Raw genomic sequence first — 17849 nt, forward strand, 5'->3', positions numbered from 1 at the left:
CTCTGCAAAGAGCAATAAGTATGAATGCCCTGCCTTCTGCTGTAAATACTGCATGGCCAATGCAGACATCAGATTGACCATGAAGCGCCTTTAATTCTGCTAGTTTATACAAAACTCCCAAGTCAAGTAAATTCATATATTGACCCTTATGCGGTCAACGCTGATTGGTTCCTTACGCATGCATGCCTTGTGTACCGGAAGTGAATGTCGAGGACTGATGTGTCAGGAATTCTTTCAGCCGATGGAATGAAAGAAGATGGACACACTAAATAAACTGAAACAATTTGATGCATATCCGAAAACGCTTGAGGATTTCCGAATTAAAACATGCGGTGGAGCTACAGGTGAGTATTTTTGTGCAGAGTTCTAGTTACAAGCATAACACTAATATTATCCCCATTTGCTAGCAGTAGCATAACCCATTCATAGACGCTAACTACCTTGAGCGCCTATATTGACGATATTATCTTCTGGCCGGCGAACTTTTGTTAAGATCCCCGATGCTCGTTCTGAACGTTAAAACGCATCGCTTGCGGTACGGTTTTTGGAAACGAAAGGAATGTACCTTTTCATATCACCCAGAAATAATCTTACATTACTACACATTTTATTGTTAGGGTTCCCACACAGCCTTATTTTCATGTTTAGAGCGCTTGTTTACGGAAAACAGACAGAAGGCAGAGGCGTACAAATTAGCTAGCTAAGTCTCCGAACACCTGTGTGTAAACGGAAGAAGATTCCACAAACGTGTTGTCACTGAAAAATACTGTCAGCTGCAACTGTTAAAACAGCGTACAGTAAGTGTATATTTAGCATTTGTGAAATTATTTTTATGTGAGGGCTTTATACGTTTCTAGAACCGTACCGTAGTTGAGAATCGATTCATGTCTGTATGGTAGTATTGGCTGTTTTGTCTGCCAGAGCCAATTCGCTTCTAAACAGAACATGTAAGGTCCTTGGACTATAGAGTACCATAGTATGAGTGTAATACCCATCAAACCTAGCGGTCAAACAGGGAAATGGTTACAATCGTTTTTCCACCATTCATTTTTACCATAGGGGATTCTAGAACCATTTAATAAGGTCTGTGTTTCATGTAGGTTTATCCTGGCGTGACATTTTGATAACCGTGTAACTCTCTCAGACATGGTGACTTATCACTTTATTTGCCTGTACCCACAACAAATGAAACACAAATTAGCTGCTAATGTGGTATTCATTAAGAACTACAAATGACATGATGATCTGGAGGAGACTGCCGAATTGAGACAACGGTAAACATCTCTGGATTAAATATCTAATGTTAGCTAAATGTAGTAATTCATACATTGGCGGCAGGGTAGCCTAGTGGTTAGAGTGTTGGACTAGTAACCGAAAGGTTGCAAGTTCGAATCCCTGAGCTGACAAGGTACAAATCTGTCGTTCTGCCCCTGAACAGGCAGTTAACCCACTGTTCCTAGGCCGTCATTGAAAATAAGAATTTGTTCTTAACTGACTTGCCTAGTAAAATAAAGGTTAATTTTTTTTTTTTTTAAATGGCTACATTTCTTTATATTTATCTCTTAGCAAAGGTGCAAGCTAAAGATGATGTGCAGGAGCTTGCAGTGATTTGTTTTGATGCTAATTAGCATTTTCCAATCTGGATTTCTTAAAAAAAAATAATAATAATAATGCCGAATATCTTGATAAAATTCACCTTGTCGGAGAGAGATTTACATGGTTATCAAAACGTCACTCCAGGGTAAGCCTACATGAATCATATACCTTATGTTAAGTGTTTCTACATCTGGGGGGGAAACGGATGACTAGCTACAATAGTTTGCTAAAAATCAATGGGATTTGGTGATATTCTGACATGCATTTTTGTCTTTACCCCTTTTACAGTCACCATCATAAGTGGTCTCATCATGTTGATCCTGTTCTTCTCAGAGTTGCAGTATTATCTCACTAAGGAGGTGAGTTCATGTGATTTCTTTCTGAAAATAGTCAGGTACACTAGTGCAGGTATGCCAGCCAGGTATGTGGTTAAGAAGCTAGCTCTAGGGCCTCCCGAGTGGCGCAGTGCATCTCAGTGCTAGCTGTGCCAGCTAGCTGTGCCACTAGAGTTCAGGCTCTGTCGCAGCCGGACCACGACCGGGAGAACCATGGGGTGGCGCACAGAGTCATCCGAGTTAAGGGAGGGTTTGGCCAGCAGGGATGTTCCTGTCCCACTGCGCACTAGCGACTCCTGTGGCAGACCGGGCGCAATGCACACTGACACGGTTGCCAGTTGTACGGCGCTTCCTCCGACACATTGGTGCGGTTGGCTTCCGGGTTAAGCGTGCATTGTGTCAAACAGTGCAGCATGGTTGAGTTGTGTTTCGGAGGATGCACGGCTCTCGACCTTCGCCTCTGTACATGAGTTGCAGTGATGGGACAGGACTGTAAACTACCAATTGGATACTATGAAATTTGGGAGAAAAAGGGGGTAAAATAATAATTCATAAAAGAGGCTAGCTCTGTGTGGACCACACTGAACGATTCTCTACGGGAGAACAGGCAACTAGGAGAACAATGGAGTTGAGTGGCGAATTGTGAGAGCGGACTGGAGTTCCAACATCGCATAAAATAATTTTTTTATCAAAAGCATATTTCAGCACCCAAAGAATAGCTTGCATTTACACTAGTCGCCGCTCAACTCCATTGTAAATCGTTGAGTTTAGTCGGCTAGGAGAACAGGGAACTAAACATCTAGCTAGCTACTCTGTTTAGGTTCAAGCTTTGCATGTCACACTTATTCTAGTTTGTAAACTCTTAAGACAGACAGTGGTATTCAAACTTTCAGCCAAGCCCTTTGCGATTTAAAAAAATGTCTAATTAAATATCAAGTAAAATTTTGGTCTGATTAATCAGGCTCTAATGCATGATTAATTGGTATGTACAGCCTGAAACATTGGAGTGCAAAATTGTTTAAATGTTCCTTACAAGCCAGAATGTTGAATAAAATTACATTTGAACTTTACTGGTTGTCTGTGCAACTGGTAGAGTAAGGAAAGTATTGCTTACCCAACTTTTTAAAGAGCTGGTAGGTTTGCCACTGCCAGCTGAATGTGAGGGAATGTAATTCGGTAGTGTTTACATCGGTTGTGTCAGTAGATTTAAAATACACACCGAAAATACAAGCCAACAGAACCATATACCTACCAGCTCTCTAAAAAGTAGTGTAAACAATACTTTCATGTGGATATGTTGTAAAAAAAAATGTAGGGTGGCTGCAGGACAAGCCTCACAGACAACTGTCAGAGTACATAAAAATACCTATATATTCAACATTCTGGATTGTAAGGAACATTTACATGATTTTGCACTTCAATGTTTCAGGCTGTATAAAACAATTAATTGTGTATTGTAGACTGATTAATCAGACAGTTAATTTCCACTCCATTGCCACCTGGGCAACTGGGAATAGTAAACATTTCAATGGTGGGTATAGTGCTAAAATACAATGACTGGCCTATTTGAGGATGATTAGAATATAACAAATGTTGTGTTTTTCTTATTAAGCCATCTGTCATAACTTTTACCCACAATTCTTTGAAACTCCAGCTATTGGGCCCGGTCCACACTTTAAGTACACTGCTTTATGACTTTAATTAATATCGTTCTGCCAACCCAGGTTCATCCTGAATTATTTGTGGACACATCACGAGGAGACAAACTGAAAATCAACATTGATGTGATATTTCCTAACATGCCATGTGCCTGTAAGTAACTTTAGAAAAATACTTGTGTTCAGACCTAGCATGCATCATCACATTAACTTACATGTGTACAATTAACCCCTATATGTGCTTGTTTATATGATATTATAAACAAGGACAAGGAACAAAATATGACATTTTATCTGAATGCGTAAGGTTAGGCCTACTTCAACTTAAAATCTTCAGTAATCTCTTTAGGGTAATTGCACAGATGTACATGAAGCTATAGGGTAATTGCACAGTTGAAGTATATGATATTTGTAACACCACCTTGTCCTTCAGATCTAAGCATTGATGCCATGGATGTTGCTGGAGAGCAGCAGTTGGATGTGGAACACAACCTGTTCAAGCAAAGACTCGACAAGGAGAGCAATCCTGTCACTACAGAGGCAGAGAAGCACGGTAACCATCTTGTTAATTAGCTTGCTTGCAATGTCATTATATTTCTTGAAGAGCATTCTATACCTTGGAGAGCAGTGCAGTTCTCCCTCATGGGGAAATATAAGCTGTATGAATTGTATTAAATAGTTAATGTTTTTCACTCGGTCATGGAATTTGTTTTGTCATCTCATGTAGATTTGGGACAAGAGGAAGGTGACATTTTTGACCCCAGTAAGCTAGATCCTGAGCGCTGTGAAAGCTGCTACGGAGCAGAGATGGAAGATTTGAAGTGAGTTTCCAAGACATGAATGCCTTCCAAGGCATTACAGAACATACAGTGCATCTACTACACCATCTTCCCATGATGGAAAATGGGGTTTCTCTGTCAATTTCATAACTAAAATCCATTGACTGAAATTGGACTTGCTACAATGTATTAGAGGTTTTGTTTTAAAATATGACTGCCCCCCCACCTTTTTAAGACCTTATATATTTTTCAGAACATAGACCATGAATGAATGAGATTATCTATTGTCCAAAATGTTAATGTGACATTGACATATTTCCTGTGCTTTTCTTGTAGGTGCTGTAACACCTGCGATGATGTACGAGAAGCCTATCGCAGGCGGGGTTGGGCCTTCAAGAACCCCGACACCATCGAGCAGTGCAAGAGGGAGGGCTTCAGCCAAAAGATGCAGGAGCAGAAAAATGAGGGCTGCCAGATCTACGGCTTTCTGGAGGTCAACAAGGTAACTAGTCTTCAATGGATAATTTGGCTAAGTTCATAATCAAAAGAATAGTCAGTACTCGCACTCTGATTTACACTCCAAAAGGGGATGTTTTATTTAATGGCTGACAGTGTTTAAACCATTGCCTGGTCTTCAAATGGTCAGGTTAGAAACAACATGGTTAGAAACAACAAATGAATCATCACTTTTTGGGAGCATAATTCTGTGTGGTTATTTAAAAAGAAATAGGGATGGAAGTGTACTGTAACTAGAAGTTATATTTTGTGAGGTGCTTTAATGCATTTATATACATTTTCAATCTGTAAATATTACGTTCATTGTCTGTCTTTCTTTTAAACTCTTTGTCTGTTTTTTTGTTAGGTGGCAGGAAATTTCCACTTTGCCCCTGGAAAGAGTTTCCAGCAGTCCCATGTTCATGGTAAGACCTGCATTTTACTATCCTAAGTGTGGACAACCCAAATCTGATTTTCTTTCTGTATCCAATCTTTTTTTCTGACTGTCCACAAATTTTATCAGATTTGTGCATTCATACTGATCTGAATTGGGCTGCCTATGTAAACGCAACCCTGGTCGAAATGGGTTGGTCCCCTGGTCTTATATCAATTATCCAAGGAAAATAAGAATTCTGTTTTCCATCAATACCCATGACAGAAAGTCAATCCTCTGAATTGCAGACAAACGGGTAGCAGACTGATTTGGGTTGGAAATCGAAAATTGCTTACTTGCTACCAGAAACACCTTGTGATTTATTAAAACAGTCTGTCTCAGACCAGGTACAGACCCTTTTGTAGTGTAGTTTGCCCCTAGCACATTCTCAGACGATAGCAAGGAAAGACCAATGTTAACCGGTAAGTTCACTTGCAAGTCACTATGCCAGTAGGCATTTCTAGTGCATCCATAACTAATCTTTCCAGTAAATCCTTTTGTAAATGGTGCATGTTTTTCTTTTTCATCGTTCCTTTAGTTGTCTTATGCTAGACTTCTTCCGTTCTTTCCTAATAGGATCCGCTGTAATCTCAGTAATTAATTTTAGCTCTTTTTTTCTCATGAAAACATCTGATCTTTATGGCAGAGGTGAAAATGTGTCAAACTAAGTAGCTCTTTTTTTCTACATATAAACGTAACGTTTTGACTGTAAATGGATAATTGACTCACTTGCTTTATCATTGTTGCCTACTGATAACACTAACATACTAATCAAGTTATTTTGCATTGACACACTCTGGATAAATATGAATGTGAAATGTATTAATTTGTTTGGCATACTGATTGCAAAACATTTATTGCAATGGATTTTACAAATTAAATCATGTTACTCGGCTTGACAGAAGTCTGAATTGCACTCCAACTGTGGAAGCGGGCATAAGAACAGAAGTCGTTACTATAAAAATTCTACCTGATGTAGCCTTTGTAACTGTGTGACAATACAGGCATTTTTGTCATTGAGGCACTGTTGTAATTTCATTTACCCTAATAACTTATTTCTCAATAATTGCTGATAGAGTAGCATGGTACATAACCAGATGAAGTTGTAGGCCCAAAGTACTATACTCTCAACTTGCTTGGAGGCATTGAAAGGTTTCTTTTGTCATAAACATCATGTACAGAAAGTATAGAGCAGAAGGTTTCACCAGCTCAATGCTGATTTTATTTACTAGACTAGTACTACTGTCCATGTCTGCTTAAAGGCAGAAATAAGAGACAAGAATCCCTTTTTGATAAGAATTTGGCCATATATGAAATACCAGATGTGATGAACCCCCTTCAGAGGCATATTGCCTTTGGCCAGCCTCTTTTTCTATGTAGCCCAACATGCGTCATATAGTGACTCTTCTCTCTTCTTTCTGCAGTGCACGCTGTGGAAAGTAAGTCCATCTTTTTGTAGCTTTTATTTTTGTAGTAAACGTCCCCCCTTACCCTGGTCCCAGATCTGTTTGTGTTCTTCTCTACTCCCTTGCTGTCCTTGTCATGACAATGAGTTGGCGTAAGAGCACAAACAGACTGGCACTCAGGCCACATCCCTCCCTTCTAAATTGATCCAGTCAAATATCAAACTTTGTTTATGAAGAGGTTGTCAGTCAGAATTTACCCTGTTATTAAATTAAAGCCTAGCGAAGACAACCAAAGCTGCTTCTAACTTGTGGTTTAAAACAGTCCTTTTGAATAACCAGCGTGTGATTGTTGGTTTGATCTTTATTGGAGGTGGTACAAGCAGTAATCTAGATCACATTTCGGAGGGCTCAACAATTATAACTTGTAATGGGAGAGTCGTAAGCCCTCATAACTGCCAGAACATAACTGATGATGCTATCAGATCACAGCATTACTAACATCTTGTCTCAAATTATTTTCAGTTCATGATCTGCAGAGTTTTGGACTAGACAACGTAAGTACATTTGACAAATCTTGTCTTGCCCAGGCAATGTTCTCCATACACATGAGCACTTATTTGTGTTGTCCTACAGATCAACATGACTCACTTTATCAAGCATCTGTCCTTCGGGAGAGACTACCCTGGTATCGTCAATCCTTTGGATGGTACAGATGTTGCAGCACCACAAGGTTAGTCATCCCATTTATCAAAAGCCCCACACCAAACATTTGGCCTACTACCAGCAATTGAAATCACAGCATTTATTGACATAATTTCTCCATCGTTCTGGGACAAAGTGTGACATGGGAATGAGTTATGACAAAAGTCCCACTATGTAATTTTCAGTAAGTATGGTAGGTGGTCTCAGCAGCGGATGCCCATCCCAATGGACATAAATGTACCAAATGTGCCTCCACTCTGCATCATTGTCTTCCCAACTCCTCCCATCAGCTCTCTGCCTCTCATGCCAACCCTGAGGGAAGAAAAAATACAGCATTTGAACAAAATGAAAAAACAATAGAGTTCTATTGAACAAACCACAATATGCAGTGTGGATGCCTGTGACAAAAACATGTAAAGAAATATGATGCCCAAACACACTATTGTATTCTTACAAAGTGTATTGCATTTCAGTGTAGGCTTACTTGTAATAGGTAGATAGCTAGACGTTGGGTTAACTTAACTAACCTTAGACAGGAAAAGGTTCCAAACATGGCACCAGCTGCCATCCCAACAGCGAAGCCCATCATGAATCCCATTTTAATTCTGTCAATGCAGGCTGGCTGTTGCTGGCCATACGGTCCTACTGCCACTGGCATCTGTATTGAAAGAAAGCACAACCATCAAAATACATGGCAGGTTCATGAATCAGTTGCGCTAGCTAGGCGTTTGTAGCTAGCTTGCTACGTCGTAAGACTACACCAGTGGCTAAGCTTAAACGGCAAGTTAAGCTCGCGGAATTAGCTAGCTAAACTATCAACGTTATTTGCACAAGACAGACATTTGCCACCGAAAACAGATTGATATGTAGCTAATGTCACGAACGTTGTCCACCCTTTATCTCGAGCTCTGTTTACCCAGCTAGCTAGCTGCGTTTTGGCTGGCTAACTGGTTTGCATGTCACCTAGGTCAGGCCTTGAAGACATTTGAAAAGATAGTTAACGCCCGACTATATATTTTTTTATATCATCACTATTATTCACTCTAAGCAGCACTTACCTTGGTTTATTGCGTAATGTGAGTTATCGGTCACTAGAGAAGAAACCCCTTTTCGATGAGACTAGGTAGTTTGGAATGCTGTACTAACAGGCGGCCATTACTTGAGAGGATTGCGAAACCAACGCAGTGGAGACAAAGATCAGTTCGTGAACGATTCGTTTTTCTGAGTGAGTCGTTCATTTGAGTCGTTCCTTTGACCTGCTAGCTGCAATGAATTCTACAGCAGGATTCAAACGCGTTCCGACCAACAACTCTGTCATATGTGCGCAGGAAAAATAGATAATGCTGCAGGCAGCATAGAGAACAGATTTTGTCAAATGTATTTCACCTTTATTTATCCAGGTAGGCTAGTTGAGAACAAGTTCTCATTTACAACTGAGACCTGGAATAGATAGTTGATAGCATGGTGCAAAAATGAATGCAATTGACTATTGAATATTATGATGGACACAGCTTTGAAGAACCATAACATACACAGACTCTGCTCAACAAACTCGAGAACGAATCGTTTGTGTTCCTGCATTTCGCGAATGAATCACACTCACGGCAGTCAAGCAATGCATTTCGCCAAGAGTCATTCACGATCTAGTCCTTTTGCGGCCAAACTAGATCTCCGTTTCAAATGTACCAATAAATAGTCGTATTTGTAAGTTTAGCATTCAACAAATGTACATTTGTTTAAAGCACGCTTCTACAAGTGTCACAAATGACCGCTCTATATAAACCCCTAATGGTGAACTATAGGCTTGTAGAATTATGACTATTTCGGGGGTGGGCGGTGTGTTCATCGTTCGACCGTTAACTGTCCACCGTGGTCTGGGCATTACTGACTCAAATGAACGAAGTTAGTCAACAGATTCGTTCTTCTGACTGGACGAGTTGAAAAGATCCGAGTCGAAAAGATCCGAGTCATTTATTTTTTACTAACTTCCGGTCACTTGATGGGTTGACCCGATAGAAATTATCCCTTTTGTGAACGTCGAGAACCGAATCACATCTGTGAAAGGATATACTGCAAATTTGAGCCCCAGGCATCGATTATCTGGAGATAAGTTATACTAACATTCTCTGAAGATGGTAATTCTTGACTGATTTTTTTAAAATGTTTTTTTTTTTTGTAAATCAAAACGTATTTGTCACATGCGCCGAATACAACAGTAGTCCTTACCGTGAAATGTTTACTTACAAGCCCTTAACCAACAATGCCGTTTTAAGAAAATATTTACTTAAAAAGTAACTCAATAAAGAGGCTATATACAGGGGGTACCAGTACCGAGTCAATGTGTGTGGGTACAGGTTGTCAAGGTAATTTGTACATGTGGGTAGGGGTAAAGTGACTATGCATAGCTAACAGCAAGCATCAGCAGTGTAAAAACAAAGGGGGGGGGGGTCAATGCAAATAGTCCGGGTGGCCATTTGATTAATTGTTCAGTCTTATTGTCCTACAGATCAACATGATCTGTTAATGAGCCATTTGGACCTAGACTTGGTGCTCCCCTACAGCTTGCTGTGCGGTAGCAGAGAGAACAGTCTATGACCTGAGTGACTGTAGTCTTTGCCCATTTTTGGGGCCTATCTCTGACACTGCTAGTAGAGGTCCTGGATGGTAGGAAGCTTGACCCCAGTGATGTACTGGGCCGTACACACTACCCTCTGTCGCAGGCTTGTGGTCGTATGCCAAGCAGTTGACATACCAGGCGGTGATGCAACCATGCTCTCGATGGTGCAGCTGTAGAACTTGTTGAGGATCTGGTCTCCTGAGTGGGAAAAGGCATTGTCGTGCCCTCTTCACGACTGTCTTGGTGTATTTGGAACATGGTAGTTTGGTGGTGATGTGGACACCAAGGAACTTGAAGCTCTCGACTCGCTCCACTACAGCCCCGTTGATGTGAATGTAATTTTGTCATGTAAAAAATTTATTTGAACTCGCATTTCACAATCTGAGATAATGGCAGGCAACGTTTTAGGCTATACATTAGAAATATGCTATTTTTCTAAGCACTGAATGAAGAGTTGTTTGTGAGCCAAGTGAATGGCTCTTTTAGGTGAACAGAGCAAAAAGATCCTGCTCACCAAAAAGACTCAGAATGCTCATTGGTGTGTAGGCTGCTAATTATGTGGTGTCAATCTATAGCGCCACCCTGCGTTCATGCTGAGTGAAATGTTGCATTTCTGCAGACTACATGGGCTCTGCTGCTACACATTACAAAACAATCACTTGTTTTATTCCAGCATCCATGATGTATCAGTACTTTGTGAAGATTGTCCCAACCATCTACGTGAAATGGGATGGAGAGGTGAGTATACATTAGACATGACAGCTGTGAAATTAACTCGGGTGGGTAGTTATTGACCGTACCAACACATTTTAGCTATTTGATGGAGTTAATTTAAATGTGATATAGCTATAAAATAAATTAAGGGAATTAATTGTTGTATATTTCCCTGTGCATGACTGTTTATGCATGCTAAGAAAGGTACTTAGGCTTCATGGACAAACAGGGAAGTCTTTTGTAATTGCTTGTGTCTTACAGGTGGTTAAAACAAACCAATTCTCTGTGACCCGACATGAGAAAGTAGCCAATGGGCTGATCGGAGACCAGGGCCTACCTGGGGTGTTTGTATTATATGAACTCTCCCCCATGATGGTGAAATTCACAGAGAAACAGCGGTAGGTAGCTTAAAACAAAATTGAAAATCCATATACAGTTGAAGTCAGAAGTTTACATACACCTTAGCCAAATACATTTAAACTCAGTTTTTCACAATTCTTCACATTCTCTTAAAAATTCCCTGTCTTAAGTCAGTTAGGATCACCACTTTATTTTAAGAATGTGAAATGTCAGAATAATAGTAGATAATTATTTATTTAAGCTTTTATTTCTTACATCACATTCCCAGTGGGTCAGAAGTTTACATGCACTCAATTAGTATTTGGTAGCATTGCCTTCAAACTGTTTAACTTGGGTCAAACATTTCGGGTAGCCTTCCACAATAAGTTGGGTGAATTTTGGCCCATTCCTCCTGACAGAGCTGGTTGAGTCCGGTTTGTTGGCCTCTTTGCTCGCACATGCTTTTTCAGTTCTGCCCACACATTTTCTATAGGATTGAGGTCAGGGCTTTGTGATGGCCACTCCAATACCTTGACACCATTGTACTTAAGCCATTTTGCCACAACTTTGGAAGTATGCTTGGGGTCATTGTCCATTTGGAAGACCCATTTGCAACCAAGCTTTAACTTCCTCAAATCAAATGTATTTGTCACATACACATGGTTAGCAGATGTTAATGCGAGTGTAGCGAAATGCTTGTGCTTCTAGTTCCGACCATGCAGTAATATCTAACAAGTAATATAACTTAACAATTTCACAACTACCACCTTATACACACACAAGTGTAAAGGAATGAATACGAATATGTACATAAAAATATGAATGAGTGATGCCCGAACGGCATAGGCAAGATGCCGTAGATGGTATAGAGTACAGTATATACATATGAGATGAATAATGTAGGGTATGAAAACATTATATAAAGTGCCATTGTTTAAAGTGGCTAGTGATACATTTAATTACATCAAGATGGCAAGATGCAGTACATACATATGAGATGAGTAATGTAGGGTATGTAAGCATTATAAAGTGGCTAGTGATATATTGATTACATCAATTTATCCATTATTAAAGTGGCTAGAGTTGAGTCAGTATGTTGGCAGCAGCCACTCAATGTTAGTGATGGCTGTTTAACAGTCTGATGGCCTTGAGATGGAAGCTGTTTCAGTGCCCCGCTTTGATGCATCTGGACTGACCTCACCTTCTGGATGATAGCGGGGTGAACAGGCAGTGGCTCGGGTGGTTGTTGTCCTTGATCTTTTTGGCCTTCCTGTGACATCGGGTGTTGTAGGTGTCCTGGAGGGCAGGTAGTTTGCACCCGGAGATGGGTTGTGCAGACCTCACTACCCTCTGGAGAGCCTTACTGTCATGGGCGTAGCAGCTGCCGTACCAGGCGGTGATACAGCCCGACAGGATGCTCTCGATTGTGCATCTGTAAAAGTTTGTCAGGGTTTTTGGTGACAAGCCAAATTTCTTCAGCCTCCTGAGGTTGAAGAGGCACTGCTGCTCCTTCTTCACCACGCTGTCTGTGTGGGTGGACCATTTCAGTTTGTCCGTGATGTGTAAGCTGAGGAACTTACATCTTTCCACCCTCTCCACTACTGTCCCAGCAATGTAGATAGGGGGCTGCTCCCTCAGCTGTTTCCTGAAGTCCACGATCAGCTCCTTTGTTTTGTTGATATTGAGTGTGAGGTTATTTTCCTGACACCACACTCCGAGGGCCCTCACCTCCTCCCTGTAGGACGTCTCGTCGTTGTTGGTAATCAAGCCTACCACTGTAGTGTCGTCTTAAAACTTGATGATTGAGTTGGAGGTGTGCAAGGCCACGCAGTCGTGGGTGAACAGGAGAGGGCTGGGAACGCACCCTTGTGGGGACCCCGTGTTGAGGATCAGCGGAGTGGAGATGTTGTTACCTACCCTCACCCTCTGGGGTGGCCCGTCAGGAAGTGTAGGACCCAGCTGCACAGGGCGGGGTCGAGACCCAGGGTCTCGAGCTTAATGACGAGTTTGGAGGGTACTATGGTGTTAAATGCTGAGCTGTAATCAATGAACAGCATTCTTACATAGGTATTCCTCTTGTCCAGATGGGTTAGGGCAGTGTGATGGCGATTGCATTGTCTGTGGACCTATTGGGGCGGTAAGCAAATTGGAGTGGGTCTAGGGTGTCAGGTAGGGTGGAGGTCCTTGACTAGTCTCTCAAAGCACTTCATGATGATGGAAGTGAGTGCTACAGGGCGGTAGTCATTTAGCTCAGTTATCTTAGCTTTCTTGGGAACAGGAACGATGGTGGCCCTCTTGTAGTAGCATGTGGGAACAGCAGACTGGGATAAGGATTGATTGAATATGTCTGTAAACACACCAGCCAGCTGGTCTGCGCATGCTCTGAGGACGTGGCCGGGGATGCCATCTGGGCCTGCAACCTTGCGAGGGTTAACACGTTTAAATGTTTTACTCTCGTTGGCTACAGTGAAGGAGAGCCCGCAGGTTTTGGTAGCGCGCCGTGTCAGTGGCACTGTATTCTCCTCAAAACGAGCAAAGAAGTTGTTTAGTCTGTCTGAGAGCAAGGCATCGTGGTCCGCGACGGGGATGGTTTTTCTTTTGTAGTCCGTGATTGACTATAGACCCTGCCACATTCCTCTTGTGTCTGAGCCGTGTAATTGCGACTCCACTTTGTCTCTATACTGATGCTTAGCTTGTTTGAATGCCTTGCGGAGGGAATAGCTACACTGTTTGTATTCGGTCATGTTTCCGGTCACCTTGCCCTGATTAAAAGCAGTGGTTCGTGCTTTCAGTTTTGCGCAAATGCTGCCATCAATCCACGGTTTCTGGTCAGGGAATGCTTTAATAGACGCTGTGGGTACAACATCACCGATGCAGTTGCTAATAAACTCACTCACCGAATCAGCGTATTCATCAATGTTGTTGTTCGACGTTATGCGGAACATGTCCCAGTCCACGTGATCGAAGCAATCTTGAAGCATGGAATCCGATTGGATGGACCAGCGTTGGACAGACCTGAGCGCCGGTGCTTCCTGTTTTAGATTCTGTCTATAGGCTGGGAGCAACAAAATGGAGGCGTGGTCAGCTTTTCCAAAGGGAGGGCTTTATATGCGTCGCGGAAGTTAGAATAACAGTGATCTAGGGTTTTGCCAGCCCTGGTAGCACAATCAATATGCTGATAGAATTTGGGGAGCCTTGTTTTCAGATTAGCCTTGTTAAAATCCCCAGCTACAATAAATGCAGCCTTAGGATATGTTGTTTACATAGAGTCGAATGAAGTCCTTTCAGGGCCATCAATGTGTCTGCTTGTGGGGAATATACACTACTGTGATTATGAGCGAATAGAATTCTCTTGGTAGATAATGCGGTCGGCATTGTGAGGAATTCTAAGTCAGGTGAAAAAAAGGACTTCAGTTCCTGTATGTTGTTATGATTGCACCACGTCTCGTTAATCATAAGGCAGACACGCCTTCTTCTTACTAGAGAGTTGCTTGTTTCTGTCAGCGCAATGCGTGAAGAAACCAGGTGGCTGTACCGACTCAAATAGCATGTCTCGAGTGAGCCATGTTTCCATGAAACAAAGAACCTTACAATCTCTGATGTCTCTCTGGAAGGCAACTCTTGTTCGGATTTCGTCTACCTTGTTGTCAAGAGACTGGACATTGGCGAGTAGTATGCTCGGGGGCAGTGCGCGATGTGCCCGTCTACGGAGCCTGACCAGAAGACCGCGCCGTCTGCCCCTTCTACGGCGTCGTTGTTTTGGGTCGCCGGCTGGGATCCGATCAATTGTCCTGGATGGTAGGCCAAACAGAGGATCCACTTTGGGAAATTCGTATTCCTGGTCGTAATGTTGGTGAGTTGACATTGCTCTCATATCCAATAGTACCTCCCGACTGTATGTAATAAAACCTAAGATTTTCTGGGGTAGCATTTTAAGAAATAACACACAAAAAACAAAATACTGCATAGTTTCCCTGGAAAGCGATGCGGCTATCTCTGTCGGCGCCGGAGGAGTCACTGATGTTTTGAGATGTTGCTTCAATATATCCACATAATTTTCCTCCCTCATGAAGCCATCTCTTTTGTGAAGTGCACAAGGCCCTCCTGCAGCAAAGAACCCCCATAACATGATGCTGCCACCCCCGTGCTTCACGGATGGGATGTGTTCTTCGGCTTGCAAGCCTCCCCCTTTCTCCTCCAAACATAACGATGGTCATTATGGCCAAACATTTCTATTTTTGTTTCATCAGACCAGAGGACATTTTGCCAAAAAGTACGATCTTTGTCCCCATGTGCAGTTGCAAACCGTAGTCTCGCTTTTTTATGGTGGTTTTGGAGCAGTGGCTTCTTCCTTGCTGAGCGGCCTTTCATGTTATGTCGATATGGGACTCGTTTTGCTGTGGATATAGATAATTTTGCATCTGTTTCCTCCAGCATCTTCACAAGGTCCTTTGCTGTTGTTCTGGGATTTATTTGCACTTTTCGCACCAAAGTACAATCATCTCTAGGAGACAGAAGCATCTCCTTCCTGAGAGGTATGACGGCTGCGTGGTCCCATGGTGTTTATACTTGCAAACTATTGTTTGTACAGATGAATGTGGTACCTTCAGGCATTTGGAAATTCCTCCCAAGGATGAACCAGACTTGGGGAGATCTACAATTTTTTTTCTGAGGTCTTGGCTGATTTCTTTAGATTTTCCATGATGTCAAGCAAAGAGGCACTGAGTTTGAAAGCAGGCCTTGAAATACATCCACAGGTACACCTCCAATTGATTCAAATGATGTCAATTAGCCTATCAGAAGCTTCTAAAGCAATGACATCATTATCTGGAATTTTCCAAGCTGTTTTAAAGGCAGAGTCAACTTAGTGTATGTAAACTTCTGACCCACTGGAATTGTGATACAGTGAATGATAAGTGAAATAATCTGTCTGTAAACCATTGTTGGAAAAATGACTTGTGTTGTGCAGAAAGTAGATGTCCTAACTGGCCAAAACTATAGTTTGATAACAATAAATTGGTGGAGTGGTTGATCAATTGGTTTTAATGACTCTAACATAAGTGTATGTAAACTTCCGACTTCAACTGTAGCATTGTCATTGTGTAGCCTATTTAAATAATAAGATGTGTGTTACATCTAACATGTTTGCTCTTTTTTCAGATCATTCACTCATTTTCTCACAGGAGTGTGTGCCATCATAGGGGGTGTTTTTACAGGTGGGCACCTCTGCATTCAGACAAACAAAAGGGTGTAATGGGTTTGCTAAAGATGTTGCATAAAGCTTATTTCATTATTAAATGTTTTTTTAATGGTTATCACTGGGATAGCGTACACAGATGTTTTGACTTTCCCATTTTACAAATACAGTTCACATAGAAAAAACATTTTTCACTCACTACATCTTCAATATAATTTAATCTAGTTTATAATTAGTGATGGCTTTCTCAGTTTGGAGGTACCATGCAGTATTGGAGGTAATGTTTTTCATTTGTTGGAATTAACCATATGGACAGTGGTTCTACTGTATGTGTGTCAGAGATATGTCATTTTATATACTGTGTCTTGTGTATCTTTTTCCCAGTGGCTGGACTCATTGATTCATTGATATACCACTCAGCAAAAGCCATCCAGAAGAAGATTGAACTGGGCAAAGCATCTTAGTGGAGTGTTTGACACGAGCAAACCAGCCTGTTCATCAGTCTCCGGAGGGGCCTATCTGGAAAGGGGAAGTGACTACAAACTGACTCACGCTTCCTAACATGGCAAAAAACACTAAGAATCTGAAAAATCTCCCTCAATATGGAAAGGAACTTTGACTGCTGTGTCTCCCATGTTGTTCGTTTTACATCCCCATCCATACAAAGAATGAAAGACAGAATCACTGACCAGAAGAGGGACTTAACAGAATTTTTTTGAACTCATTTTTGATTCATCCCCAGTCCTTACAAACTGATATTTTATTTTGCCAATCTCAGCTACCCTAAACATACTTTAGTGGCCAGTGGACATATTTATCCTTGTGTTTATCCCAAGCCTTAATTTCTAAATATGTACCCTTCTTTTACATGTGTATTGCTTCCCCATCACAAATTAAGTATTTGATATGATATGCGACCCGGGCAGGGTGAATGTGGTTTTTTAACGTGTTCAGGGGTGTATTCATTAGTGCAAACTGAAGCAAAAAGTTTGGCAATGGAAACGGGAATCTCTTATTGGACAAGTTCAGGTAGGTCCCTCCCCGTTTTGGCCTGTTTGCTTCTAGTTGGTTCTTAGTGAATACCCCAGAGTGATGGAAGTTCTGCCTGTTGTTGAGGACTATTTGAGGAGACTGGATTATGCAGTTTAATAATGTTTTTGTTCATTTGTTGTGATTGCACATTTTGAGATCCTATTCAGGGGCCTGGGTTGAGTGAAGGAGTGTGTGTGCAAGAGTGCACACGTGTGTGAGCGCATGTGTTGTCTGGTGCTGTGCACAGCCTATTTTGTGTGTGGGAGAGATGTATTTATATGTTGATTGTCCCAAACTGTTTTTAAAATGACAAATAAATGTTGAATACACCAGCCTGTAATGTAATGATTTGTCTGACATTTTGTGTACACAATGTGTCCTCTGTCCAATTCCTGTCTCAGGAACAACCACAAGTGACAGATTTCAGAGATCTAGAACCCTTAACTGAAAAATGTATGGAATTTCTTTTAACTCACTTGCTTATGGCTTGCTTTAGCTCTTTGCCCTTCATATAATTATATACAGCTGAAGGGGACCATTTATTTG

General features: G+C 41.5%; 2 protein-coding genes across 3 annotated transcripts; one reads left to right on the forward strand and one right to left on the reverse strand.

Annotated features, from left to right (window-relative positions):
* The first annotated feature begins 184 nt into the window (after positions 1-184).
* ergic3 (ERGIC and golgi 3) lies at positions 185-17648 on the forward strand. Of its 2 annotated transcripts, XM_029682671.2 has the most exons (14): positions 186-344; positions 1885-1955; positions 3656-3743; positions 4023-4142; positions 4317-4410; positions 4705-4870; positions 5231-5288; positions 6721-6735; positions 7225-7256; positions 7336-7432; positions 10695-10759; positions 10997-11133; positions 16235-16290; positions 16656-17648. In XM_029682671.2, the coding sequence occupies exons 1-14, from the start codon at positions 257-259 to the stop codon at positions 16733-16735; spliced, it is 1167 nt and encodes a 388-aa protein (XP_029538531.1). In that variant the 5' UTR covers positions 186-256; the 3' UTR covers positions 16736-17648. The 2 variants fall into 2 exon arrangements, with proteins under 2 accessions (XP_064857743.1, XP_029538531.1); XM_065001671.1 differs by lacking the exons at positions 6721-6735; positions 16235-16290; positions 16656-17648 and having other exon boundaries at positions 185-344; positions 7225-7432; positions 10997-11083.
* romo1 (reactive oxygen species modulator 1) lies at positions 7046-8602 on the reverse strand. Its single transcript, XM_029682670.2, has 3 exons — positions 8463-8602; positions 7932-8062; positions 7046-7716 (listed from the first exon to the last, which is right to left on the reverse strand). Exons 2-3 carry the CDS (start codon positions 8060-8062, stop codon positions 7608-7610), a joined length of 240 nt encoding a protein of 79 aa, XP_029538530.1. The 5' UTR covers positions 8463-8602; the 3' UTR covers positions 7046-7607.
* Positions 17649-17849: the final 201 nt, after the last annotated feature.

Source organism: Oncorhynchus nerka, linkage group LG15 (assembly GCF_034236695.1).
Source record: "Oncorhynchus nerka isolate Pitt River linkage group LG15, Oner_Uvic_2.0, whole genome shotgun sequence".
Lineage (NCBI taxonomy): Eukaryota > Metazoa > Chordata > Actinopteri > Salmoniformes > Salmonidae > Oncorhynchus > Oncorhynchus nerka.

Bases quoted from the DNA above. Each gene is read 5' to 3' on its own strand.
- ergic3 (XM_029682671.2), top strand. From the start codon at position 257: ATGGACACACTAAATAAACTGAAACAATTTGATGCATATCCGAAAACG. The intron at 3,744-4,022 runs GTAAGTAACTTT...CTTGTCCTTCAG, and splicing joins TCCTAACATGCCATGTGCCT to ATCTAAGCATTGATGCCATG. The intron at 4,871-5,230 runs GTAACTAGTCTT...TTTTTTTGTTAG, and splicing joins GCTTTCTGGAGGTCAACAAG to GTGGCAGGAAATTTCCACTT.
- romo1 (XM_029682670.2), bottom strand. From the start codon at position 8,062: ATGCCAGTGGCAGTAGGACCGTATGGCCAGCAACAGCCAGCCTGCATT. The intron at 7,717-7,931 runs GTTAGTTAAGTT...TTCTTCCCTCAG, and splicing joins GGAACCTTTTCCTGTCTAAG to GGTTGGCATGAGAGGCAGAG.